Source organism: Mobula birostris, chromosome 2, assembly GCF_030028105.1.
Source record: "Mobula birostris isolate sMobBir1 chromosome 2, sMobBir1.hap1, whole genome shotgun sequence".
Classification (NCBI taxonomy): domain Eukaryota; kingdom Metazoa; phylum Chordata; class Chondrichthyes; order Myliobatiformes; family Myliobatidae; genus Mobula; species Mobula birostris.
In genome coordinates this window covers 107107900-107120826 of record NC_092371.1, presented here as the reverse complement: position 1 = coordinate 107120826, position 12927 = coordinate 107107900, and the positions used below count along the sequence as shown (strand labels likewise).

General features: G+C 46.9%; 1 protein-coding gene across 2 annotated transcripts in view; it reads left to right on the top strand.

Moving 5' to 3' along the window:
- efcab12 (EF-hand calcium binding domain 12) overlaps nucleotides 1–12927 on the top strand; it is a 50315-nt gene that overhangs the window by 24531 nt on the left and 12857 nt on the right. For both annotated transcript variants that reach the window (XM_072277605.1, XM_072277606.1), the window contains exons 5-6: nucleotides 776–989; nucleotides 8159–8258. In XM_072277605.1, the coding sequence (XP_072133706.1) occupies nucleotides 776–989; nucleotides 8159–8258 (314 nt within the window). The remainder of the gene's footprint in view (nucleotides 1–775; nucleotides 990–8158; nucleotides 8259–12927) is intronic.

Genomic DNA, 12927 nt, shown 5'->3' with positions numbered 1-12927 from the left:
AGAATATGGGGATGTGTAAAGGTGTGCATGTTGTTTGTGTACTATATTTAATGTAGATACTTCTGTTTATTTTTTAAAATGATTGTAACTACCTTGTGGGGTGGATCATATTCTAATTCATGAGTAATCTTAAGTTAACTTTGTTAGTATTTAAAGATAGTATGTCCTAGTGCTGAATAAAAAGGAGCTCATTGTCCTCAGGGAGATAGGCTGCCCAGAGTTCACCTGGATAGTAATAGTATGAAGCTATTATTGTGTTTTTCTGGTAGTTATCCTTTTGTAAATATTAGTAGTTTTCTTTTTCCTATTTTCATAAGTTTGATTCTTGATACACTTAATAAACACTCTTGCACTAAAGTACTAAGTGACTCCAGCCATTTTTTCCTTTGGTCATAACCCATGTATCTAACAGCCTTTTAGCATCTAGGGTGCATGATCTGCTGTTTGACTGGTCCAAGTGAATCTGTTGTAGTTTGCACATGGTGCATTTTGATGTGTGAGAATCCTAACCCTGATGCATCTTGTAAGGTCATGATATTTTTTTCACTCTTCCTCCATAATGCAGCCTGTGCCACTCATTGCAGCAAACTATTCCCTGGCTGAAGGGAGAGAAGGCCTCCTGTCACAAAGCAGAACCTTTTTCTTTGTGGACCTCATTCACCATTTTTTTAAGCCACAACCCGAGTACTGCAGTACAGTTACTGGAGCATGTGCTATTCTGAGAGCAATGCTTCAGTATTTATTTTTACGTTTTTTTTCTCTTCAACTATTGTAGAACAATCAACTTCAAGAAGATTTAATGGAAAAATGCCTACATACGAGAGGAGTGGAGCATTCCATTGCCTGCCATTCTTTAACAACTACAATGGAAGGAGAAATGGGAGAGGCAGCCAACACCTTTTACAAACAGTGCCTGAAGGACTACAGGAGAACTCTGAAAATATGTCAATTACATGACATTGCACTCACTGAAAATATGTTAGTGAAAGGTAACACTTAAATCTTAACGTCTTGTTGCCACCTTTTCAATGCTACCAGCAAACGTAGTCTACTTAATATTTAACTTGATTTAACTATTAAAATCATTGTTTTGTGCTCACTTGACCTCTTGTTCACACAATGCCCCGTTGTAATGAATTGATCTGCAGTTTTTCATTGTACTTACATAAATGTGACAATAATAGCACAATTTACTTATTTTTTCAGCTAAGCCTCTGAGTCATACAATTACAGTTGTACAGTACAGAAAAAGGCCCTTCAGCCCAACTGGGCCATGCTGAACAAGGGTCTCATCTAAGCTAGTCTCATTTGCTTGCATTTGGCCCATATTCCTCTAAACCCAGCAATACCCAATCTGGAATCCAGACCCCTTGCTTAATGGTATTGACCTGTGGTGTAAAACAAAAAGGTTGGCCACCCCTGCTCTTAACCTTGTCCATGTGCATGGATGAAAGAAAAATGCAGAGTCTAGTGTGAGTGAGAAGTTAGATTGATCCTTGAGTAGGTTAAAAGGTTAGCATAATACCATGGGCCAAAGGGCCTGTACTGTGATGTACTGTTCTCTGCTTTTTGTACTGGTCCAAATAGCTTTTAAAATTGTTAATGTATTTGCCTTAACTACTTCCTGTCCTCTGGCTACTCATTCCTTATACTGATGACAATCTGAATGAAAAATTGCCCCTCAGATTCCTATTAAATCAGTACCCTCTCAACATAAATCTATATTCTCTAGTTGTTGATGCGGCAATCCTGCGCCTATTCACCTGATCTATTCCCTTTATAATTTTATACACTTCCATCAGATCAACCGTCATTCTCCTGTGTTCCAGCGAATAAAGTCCAGACCTGCTCAATCTACCTCCATAACCCAGTCCCTCAAGACCTGGCAACATCATTGTCTCCGAGGGCCATCACGTTGTTGTGGTGGAGAGGGTTGTGAGTTCCTGAGCTCCCGATACCAATGCGCTTTGCTTCTGTAGGGTCACCCATGGGGATAAAGTCAAAGGGAAGGTTCCAGACATTTGGTATGCTGGTCTCCATTAATCGGAAGTTGACGCAATTATATAAGACATTGTTGAGGTCATCCCAGTACAGGAAAGATAATATTAAACCAGAAAGAGAACAGAGAAGATTTATCTGGATGTTGTCAGGACTTGGGGGCCTGAGTTACAAGGAGATGTTACATAAACTAGGACTGTATTGTCTGGTATGCAAGAGACTGAGTGATACCTTGATAAAGATATACAAGACGACGAGAGGCATAGACAGGGTGAAAGCACATAGTTTTTTTTATTTCAAAATATACTTTATTCAAAAATAAATATATACAATAAACCATTCAATAACTTTTCATCCTTTACATACGTTTCCATTATACTCAGTAAAATACCCGTGTTTATAGCCACCCACGTGGCACTCCAGTAGTTCAGCTTAGCATCTCATTGTTGAGGGGTATACTCCCCGCCCACCGACCCCTCCCACTCCCACGGGTGGAGAAACCTATACTGTGGTCCTTCCCCACCGGGCCCTTGCGGTGGCTGCACCAAGTTTCAGTGCGTCCCTCAGCACGTACTCCTGCAGCCGAGAGTGTGCCAGTCGGCAGCATTCTCCCACGGACATCTCCATGTGCTGGTAGATCATCAAGTTTCGGGCTGACCAAATAGCGTCTTTCACCGAGTTGATGATCTGCCAGCAGCACCGGATGTTGGTCTCCGTGTGCGTCCCCGGGAACAGCCCGTAGATCAGAGAGTCCTCTGTCACGCAGCTGCTGGGGATGAAACGTGACACTAGCCCGTCCATCCTCCTCCATACCCTCTTTGCGAACTGGCAGTGTGCAAAGAGGTGGGTCACAGACTCCTCCTCACTGCAGTCCTCCCGTGGGCAGTGGGGTGCGGAGACGACGTTCCGGGCGTACAGGAGGGCTCTGACTGGGAGGGCCCCTCTCACCGCCAGCCAGGCGAGGTCTTGGTGCCTGTTGGTGAGATCTGGCGATGAGGCATTTTGCCAGATGAACTGGACAGTCTGCTCAGGGAACCACCCCACTGTGTCCATCACGTCCTTCTCCTGCAGTGCCTGCAGGACACTTCGTGCCGACCACTGCCTGATGGCCTTGTGGTCAAAGGCGTTCTCCTGGAAGAACTTTGCTACGTGGGATAGGTATGCCGGCAACGACCAGCTGACTGGGGCGTTGCGCGGGAGTGGGGCCAGACCCATCCTTCGCAGCCAGGGCGACAAGTAGAACCTGGGCACATAGTGGTACTTGGTGCCCACATACCTGGGCTCTACACACAACCTGATGCAGCCACATACGAAGCTGGCCATCAGGGTGAGGGCGACATTGGGGACGTTCTTGCCCCCGTTGTCCAGGGACTTGTGCATGGCGGTCCGTCTCACCCGCTCCATCTTGGATCCCCAGACGAATCTGAAGACAGCCCGGGTGATTTCCGAGCTGTAGGAGCGGGGAACGGGCCAGACCTGCGCCAAGTACAGCAGCCCTGAGAGCACCTCACACCTGATGACCAGGTTCTTGCCCGTTATCGACAGGGAGCGCCCTCCCCACAGTCCCAGTTTCTGTTTCACCTTGGCAGTCCGCTCCTGCCAGTTCTTGTTGCACGCCTCCGCCCCTCCGAACCAGATCCCCAACACCTTCACGTGGTCAGACCTGATGGTGAAGGGGACGCTGGATCGGTCGGGCCAGTTGCCAAAGAGCATGGCTTCGCTCTTCGTGCGGTTGACCCTGGCCCCCGACGCTAGCTCGAACTGTTCGCAGGTGCCAATCAACCTGCGAACTGACCTCGGATCAGAGCAGAAGACGGTGACGTCGTCCATGTACAGGGAGGTTTTCACTTGGGTCCCTCCACTGCCTGGCAGCGTCACCCCTCTTATGCCCTCATCCCTCCTGATGGCTTCCACAAAGGGTTCTATGCAGCAGACAAACAAGACAGGGGAGAGGGGGCAGCCCTGCCTGACTCCAGACCTGATGGGGAAGCTGTCTGTTTCCCACCCGTTGACCTGGACTGCACTACGGATGTCTGTGTAGAGCAGTCTGATCCAATTCCGGATTCCCTCCCCAAATCCCATTTTGGAGAGCACGTCCGCCATGTACGTGTGCGATATCCTGTCGAAGGCTTTCTCCTGGTCCAAGCTGACCAGGCAGGCGTCCACCCCCCTGTCCTGCACGTAGGCGATGGTGTCCCTCAGCAGCGCGAGGCTGTCTGAGATCTTCCTGCCCGGTACAGCACAGGTTTGGTCCGGGTGGATCACCTGTCCCAGAGCAGACTTGACCCTGTTGGCGATAGCCTTGGACAGGATCTTGTAGTCCACATTCAGGAGAGAGATGGGTCTCCAATTCCTAATGTCCTCCCTTTCCCCCTTCTGCTTGTAGATGAGGGTGATGATGCCCTTCCTCATGGACTCAGACATACTGCCGGCCAGAAGCATAGCGTTGTACACTTCCAGCAGGTCTGGGCCCATCCAGTTCCACAGAGCCGAGTACAACTCGGCCGGTAAGCCGTCGCTTCCGGGAGTCTTACCCGACCCGAAGGAACGGATGGAGCCTGTCAGCTCGTCCAGGGTCAGTGGCTGATCCAGACTCTCCCGCTTGCCGTCGTCTAAGACCTGCGTGATAGACGACAGGAAGTTGTGGGAGGCTGTGGATTCTGTGGCCTTTTCCTCGTACAGACCGGCATAGAAGGACTTGCAGATCCTCAGTATGTCGGTCTGCGAGGACGCGACTGAGCCGTCCTCTTCCTTAAGGTTGTGGATCACAGAGCTCCCCCTGTGCACCTTTTGGAAGAAGAAGCGTGAGCACGTCTCGTCCTGCTCCACGGTTTGGACCCTTGATCGGAAGATGATCTTGGAGGATTCCGCGGCGAGGTGCTGGGCTTGCCGGCCCTTCACCTCTCGCAGTTCCTCCCTGACATCCACCCCCTTCGACTGCAGAAGGAGAAGTTGCTGCAACTCTGTCTGGAGTTTACGCAGTTCCCTCTGCTCCTGCCTTGCCTTCTGAATACCCTTGCGGATGAAGAACCTCTTAATGTTCTCCTTGGTGGCTTCCCACCAGTGAACCGGGGAATCAAAGAAGGCTTTCAAGGTTCTCCAACCTGTGTACTCCCTCTCTAGTTCCTCGATGTTCTCTGGGGTCAGCAGCTTTACGTTCAGCTTCCACGTCCCCCTGCCTGCCTTCTGGTCCTCCCGTAAGTGACAGGTGGCTCTCAGAAGGCAGTGGTCAGAGAAGAACACCGGCGTGACGTCGGTGGACCTGACCGTGAGGGACTCAGACAGGAAGAGGAAGTCGATCCGGGAGCGGGCTGAGCCGTCCGATCGTGTCCAGGTGGCTTGCGGCTGTGCTCCACCTGTGGGGGTGCCAAAGGCGTCGCGCAGCTTGGCTGTCTTCACTATTTCCCTCAGGAGTCTAGAGGTACTGTCTAGCCTGCCGTCGGCACTGCCGGGTCCTCCAGCCGCATCAATGGTGCAATTGAAGTCTCCGGCCAGAACGACCGGCTGGGTCGTCACCAGCAGCCGTGGGAGCTGCTCGAAGACGGCCAGCCGCTCGCTCCGCACGGGGGAGGCGTACATGTTGATCAGCTGGAGCGGAGTGCCCCGGTATTTGACGTCTGCTACCAGGAGGCGCCCCGCAACCACCTCTTTAACTTGGGTGATTGAGAAGTTGCCTCCCCGCAGCAGAATCCCCAGGCCGGAAGCGCGACAATCGTTGCCCCCCGACCACACCGACAAACCTTTTTTCCACCACCGTGACCACCTCCGGTAGTTACGGAGATGTGGTAGTCCACACTCCTGGAGGAAGGTCACATCGGCCTTTACAGTGTCCAGGTACTGGAGCGTGCTGACGCATCGCCCAGTACTCTTCAAACTTCGCACATTCAAGCACGCCAATTTAAGGTCTGCCATCGTTAAGTCTTTTATTTTGGCTGCTCTCCGTCCTCACTCTTGCCATCCTGAGCCTTCATCCCCACCGCCTTTGTGAAGTTTTCCACCTCCTGTGGGCTCAGGTACTGCTGGTAGTACTCCTCCGTGTGTGGCCGTTCTGGTTCTGGGTCTGGGCCCGGGGGGTTGCTGACTTCCTGGGCTGCTTCCCCTTCCGGCTGCTGGGTGCCAGCCGTGGCTCTGCTCCCGGATTCCCGGAGCTCTGTGCGTCTGCTGCTCTCCGCCTCCTGTACTTGGGGGGTGGCCAGCAGACTTTCTCCCCTCTCTCTCCTCCTCTCCACCTGTTCTGCCAGCCGCTTCTTCCGCCGGGGCTGCTGGCCTCCCCCAACTCCTTCCTCCTCTGAAGAGGACAGGGTACCAGGGGCTGCGTGGTTCCCTGCCCTTTTCTGGCGTTGCTCCGCCTTCTGTCGCTTGGCCGCCGCCTTTTGGGTCTTTTTTCGTTTCACGACCTTCCATTCGGTTTCCCCCTCCGCTCTCCCCTCCTCCATGGACTCCTGCTCGTCGTTTGCCTGGTCCTGGAGGGTCTGCAGTGGGGTGGCAGGTCTTGGGGTGCTTGCACCTTCCTCCCTGGTCTCGTCCTCCGTCCTGTCGGGTGCCTCATCTGCAGCGCTGGCGGGTACGTCCGCATCAGCCTGGGCCCTTTCAGGGCCAGCACCTCCCCTGGTCGCCTGTGCGTAGGTGCCCCCACGCTTCGGGCAGGCTCTGTACAGGTGGCCGGCCTGTCCGCAGAGGTTGCAGGCCTTGGCCTGCGTGCAGTCTTTGGTCAGGTGGCCTTCCATTTTACAGTTCTTGCACATCACCACCCTGCACTGGGCTGCGATGTGCCCTTCCTTGCCGCAGTTTCGGCACACCCTGGGTTGTCCCACGTACACCATGTACCCTCGGTTCCCTCCGATGGCGAAGACGGAGGGGGGGTGGATGATGCCGCCACATAGTTATTCCAGGGAAGGAGTGCTAAACATAAGAGGACATAGGTTCCAGATCAGAGATCTCAAGGACTCTTTACCTCAGGCTCTTGATATTTATTGCGAGCTTCTTCCCTGAGGCAGTGACACTGCTGAACCTCTCATCACAGCTCTAAGCAGTATTGCATCCATATTGTACTGTCTCAGTACTTTTAATATTTGTGTGCTGTAGCACTTTTTTAAAATTCCTAGTTATTTTGTAAATAACACTATTCTTTGCATTTCTGGTCAGATGCTAACTGCATTTCATTGGCTTTGTATCTGTACTCATCATAATGACAATAAAGTTGAATCTAACCTAATCTAATTTATTCTTTTGTATTTGCAGTGTTTGCTGTCTTTTGTACATGGGTTGTTTGTCCATTCTGTTGGGTGCAGCCTTTCATTGATTCTGTTGTGTTTCTTGGACTTACCCACAAACTGTGCAAATACAGAAGAAAAAGATAATAGTAAATAAATAAGCAATAAATATCGAGAGCAGGAGATGAAGAGTCATTGAAAGTGAGCAGCTTCTTCATGCAAAGGTGGTGATTATTTGGAATGAGCTGCCAGAAATTTAGCTGAGGTGGGCACATTGGCAATATTTAAAAGCAATCTAGATACGTACATGGATAGGAGAGGTTTAGAGGGCTTTGGGCCAAAGAAAGGCAGATGGGACTAGCTTGCTGGGTATAACAGTAGTTAGATTGAGGATCTTGGCCCAAAACATCGACTGTACCTCTTCCTATAGATGCTGCCTGGCCTGCTGCATTCACCAGCAACTTTTATGTGTGTTGCTTAAGTTAGATAGAAGGGCCTGTTTCCATGTTATGACTCTTTGTGAAATATAGAGCCTGTGTATGTATATCTTTAAAGATTGAAATATGTAGTATCAAAGAGTATGTATTTAAGGTGAGAGGGGAAAAATTACAAAGGACATGTGCGAGAAGTTTTTTTTTTAAAAAACACAGTGGTATGGGCCTGCAATATACAGCTAAAGATGGTGGTAGAGTCAAATAGTATAGCAGTATTTAATAGATTCTAAATAAGGCACATGAATATGCAGAGGAGAGGGATATGGTCAATGTGTGCTTGAGGAATCAGATTAATTAGAAATCATTTGTTTAATTAGCTCAGCAAAACTTCCTTGTCCAAAGCTCTTGTGCTATATGTTATTTGAAATATCAGCTGTATAGTAATGACTCCCTTGGGGCATTGAATCTCGCATTACAATTCAGTGTATTCATCAAATTGTCTTTTCCATGCAGCCTTACTTCACCCTGGAGACCTAGAGCAAAGTTTGAAGCAAAGACAATCCAGGACTGGTGTAGTATCTGATAATACTAAGAAGCAACGGCTTTCCACCAGGTGAGAATGGGAGCCAGACCATGTTGCAATTTGTTTATATATTCATTTCTGGGATCCAGCTTCATTATCTGAGACAACCTATATTGCCCCTCCCTAATATCCCTTGAGAAATTGGTGGTTAACAATCTTGAATAAGAGAATAATTGAGGTGTATTTTGTTAATGGTAGATAATGTAGAAGTGTAATGGTGACAGAAGATTTAACTATTTATTTTGGCTGATGGTGTGTCAGTCAAACAAGTTACTTGCGTTTGCTTGTCTGTGGGTCACTTGATGCTAATAGTGCAGAAGTGGTGGAAGGCGGTTCACATCTAGTGAACTGCTGTTCTTGGAAAGGTTGAGAAACTTAGATCAGAAAGTATTGTAACAGAAACATTGAAAAAAGCATTGGATAGAGACGAAATAATTCAGCTCTTGGCAATAAGGAACAGTGGTGAGAAGTTGGAGTAAACAGTAGGTTTTATCTCAAGTAGACTCAGTACAATGGAAAATTTACCTCTGAAATCTCCACCCTATTCTTTCCTCTCTATGATTCTGTGACTCTATACCAAATTTTGCAGTGCTAAGTCATTGTTCGTTGTCTATGTTCTTCCATGTTTTGTCACACAGCTAGCAGCATCAGAAATAGATTCATAGCTAAGGAAGTTTATAATGATGAACAATGGATAATTCGCTGAGTAATCTATCAAAGTCTATGGAATTCATCTTCAACAGGGCTTTCAGAGTCCTTGGCTGGTGGCAGTCCACCCCATTAGGTACTGAATACACAACTGGACTCTTAATCACATCTCATCACATCATCCAACATGTGTTTCCTGTTTCAAAGTTTCAGTGTTGTAGAAAAGGTAAGGAGTTTAAAGAGATGGGGAGTTGCACTGCTGAACAGGGATAATATCACAGCTCCTCTCAGAGACATAATGGAGGGCTTGTCCACTGAATCTGTATGTATGGAACTCAAAAATAGGAAGGGTGCAATCACTGCAATAGGTTTGTACTACAGTCCCCCAATAGCACTGAGACATTGAGGAACAGATATGCAGGCAAATTAAGGAAAGGAATAAAAACAAAAGAATTATTGTCATAGGGACTTCAAATTCCCTCATATAATCTGGGATCTTCTGAATGCGAGAGGTTTAGATAGGGCAGAATTTGATAGGTGCATCCAGGAGGGTTTCTTAAATCAGTGTGTAGATAGTCCATCACGAGGAAGGGCTGTACTGGATCTCGTGTTGGGCAGTAAGCCTGGCCAGGTGACAAGTGCTCAGTGATCAAGTAGTTAGGGAACAGTGACTACAGCTCATCAAGTTTTAAGAAAGCTAAGATAAAGACCTTGCAGGAGAGTATTAAACTTGAGCAGGACAAATTATGGGAGCATTAAACAGGCAGGGAGAGTTAATTTGGAAAGTTTTTTTGCACAAGTCCACATCTGTCATGTGTAGAGTTTTTGAAAAGACCAGCTGCAAGGAGTACAGGAACTCTATGTTCCAATCAGAAGCAAGGACAAGGATGGCAACGTAAGAGAACCTTGGATGTCAGAGAGGTGATGAATTTAGTCACGAAGAGAAAGAAAAGGCATGTAAAGCTGAAGAAGCTAGATTCCAGCAGAGCACAGTAGGATTATAAAGATGCAACAAAACAACTCCTCAAGTGACTGTGGCCTTGACCAATATCTTCGTGTCCTCTCTAGCCACAAGTGAGGTCCCGGAAGGATGGCAAGTTGCTAATATTGTCCTATTATTCAAGAAGGGAACCAGGGATAATCCTAGCAACACACGCAAAATTGTGTGTACTAATCGGATTTCCAGCATCTGCAGATTTTCTTTTGTCAGGGATAATCCTGGAAACTATAAACCAGTGAGTCTGACATCAGTAGTAGGCAAGTTACTGGAGAGAATTCTGAGGGATAGGATTTGTGAACATTTGGAAAATCATGGCCTAATTAGGGAGAACCACCATGGCTGGAAGCAAGTCATGTCTTTCTCAATTGTTTAAGTTTTTTTTGAAAAAGTGATGATATACAGCATATAAAAAGTATTCAACCCACCCCTTTGGAAGTTTTCGTGTTTTATTGTTTTACAACCTTGAATCACAGTGGACTTAATTGGGCTTTTTTGGCTCTGATCAACAGAAAAGACTCTTCCATGTCAAAGTAAAACCATACTAATCTAAATTTCAATTATTAAACACAAATTAATCGATTGCATAATTACTCACCCCCTTCAAGTTACTATTTAGTAGATGTACCTTTGGCAGCAATTACAGCCTTGAGTCTGAGTGGATAGGTCTCTATTAGCTTTGCACATCTGGACACTGCAATTTTTCTCCATTCTTCTTTAAAAAACTAGTCTAGTTCTGACAGATTGCATGGGGATCCTGAGTGAACAGCCACTTTCAAGTCCATCCACAAATTCTCAATTGGATTCAGGTCTGGACTCTAACTTGGCCACTACAAGACATTAACTTTGTTGTTTTTAAGCCATTCATGTGTAGCTTTGGCTTTATGCTTGGGAGTCATTGTGTTGTTGGAAAACATACCTTCTACCAAGTCGCAGTTCTTTGCAGACTGCATCAGGTTTTCCTCCAGGATTTCCCTATATTTTGGTGCATTCATTTTGCCCTCTACCTTCACAAGCCTTCCAGGGCCAACTGCAGGAAGTGTCCCCACAGCATGATGCAGTCACCACCATACTTCACAGTAGGGATGGTGTGTTTTTGATGACGTGCAGTGTTTGTCTTGTGCCAAAGAGCTCAATTTTGATTTCATCAGACCATAGAACCTTCTTCCAGCTGACTTCAATGCCTCCCACATGCCTTCTGGCAAGATCAAACCTTGATTGCATAAGAGTTCTTTTCAACGGTGACTTCCTTTTTTCCACTCTCCCATAAAGCTGCAACTGGTGAAGCACCCAGGCAACAGTTGTTATGTGCACAGTCTCTCCCATCTCAGCCACTGAAGCTTCTGACTCCTCCAGAAGTCTCTTGGAGGCCTCTCCCCTGCTTGTATTGTCAGTCATTTTTGAGGACAGTCTGCTCTAGACAGATTTACAGCTGTGCCATATTCTTTCCATTTCTTGATGATTGACTTATCTGTACTCCAAGGGTTATTCAGTGACTAGGAAATTTTCTTGTATCCATCTCCTAACTTGTGCTTTTCAATAACCTATTCACAGAGTTGCTTGGAGTATTCTTTTGTCTTCATGATGTACAAACGTTTGTAGTTTTTGCCAGGATACTGACTCACCAGCAGTTGGACCTTCCAGATACGGATGTATGTTTTTCTACAATTAATTGCACACAGGTGATCTCCATTTAACTAGTTATGTGACTTCTAAAACCAATTGGCTGCACCAGTGATGAAATGGTGTGTCATAGTAAAGAGGGTGAATACTTATACAGTCAATTATTTTGCATTTTATTAATTTAGATTACTTTGTAGAGATTGGTTTTCACTTTGACACAAAAAGGTCTTTTTCTGTTGATCACTGTCAAAAAAGCCAAATTAAATCCACTGTGATTCAATGTTCTAAAACAATAAAACATGAAAACTTACAAAGGGGGGTGAATACTTTGCTTAATGCAAGGAATTTTAAAAGTTCTTCATTAGCAAAGTTGACATTAGAATGAACATTTCACCCCCACCCGTGACCTAGCTGTCTCACTGGTCTGTTCATCTAAACTGGACTGCTTCCAACCCAACACGCTTCTCTCCCTTACCATGAAACCTGCAACCTGTCCCCTTGACATTGTCCTCACTGCCCTCCTGAAGGACGTCTTTGACATAGCCGGTCCCAGCATCCTCTCTATTATTAACAGCTCCCTGGCCACTGGTACCGTTCCAACCTGCTTCAAGCACGCCATGGTCCAGCCCCTCCTGAGAAAAAACAACTTAGACCCTACATTGCCTAGTAACTACAGACCTATTTCTAAACTTCTATTCCTGTCAAAGGTTCTCGAAAAGGTTATTCTCAGTCAATTGCTGCCATACCTACACCAAAACAACATCTTGGAACGATTTCAGTCATGTTTTAAGGCTTATCATAGCACAGAGTCTGCACTGCTGAAAGTGTACAATGACCTGCTTCTCTTTATCAACTCAGGTGATTCTGCCATTCTAATTCTTCTTGACCTCAGCGCAGCGTTCGATACTGTGGATCACGCCATTTTAAAAGACCGTCTCCAGTATGGGGTTGGTGTTGATGGCACTGCCTTGAACTGGTTCACGTCCTACCTCAAAAATAGAAGCTTCTCCATCAACATAGGCAAATTTTCTTCTCCCCCCCGCTAGTTTCTCCTGCGGGGTCCCATAAGGTGACATCCTAGGTCCCATTCTTTTCTTCTTTTCTTTCTCTCTTTCTCTCGCTCTCTCTTCCGCCCGCCGTGCGCCCCCCCAAATCATTCAAAACTACGACATTTCCTTCCATTGTTATGCTGACGACATACAGCTTTATCTCCCCATGAAACCAAACGACCAGTCAAATCTAGCCAGCCTCATGAACTGCCTTGAGGATATAAAGTGTTGGATGGAAAAAAACCTCTTACAGCTGAATGAAACATAGAAACATAGAAAATAGGTGCAGGAGTAGGCCATTCGGCCCTTCGAGCCTGCACCGCCATTTATTATGATCATGGCTGATCATCCAACTCAGAACCCCGCCCCAGCCTTCCCTCCA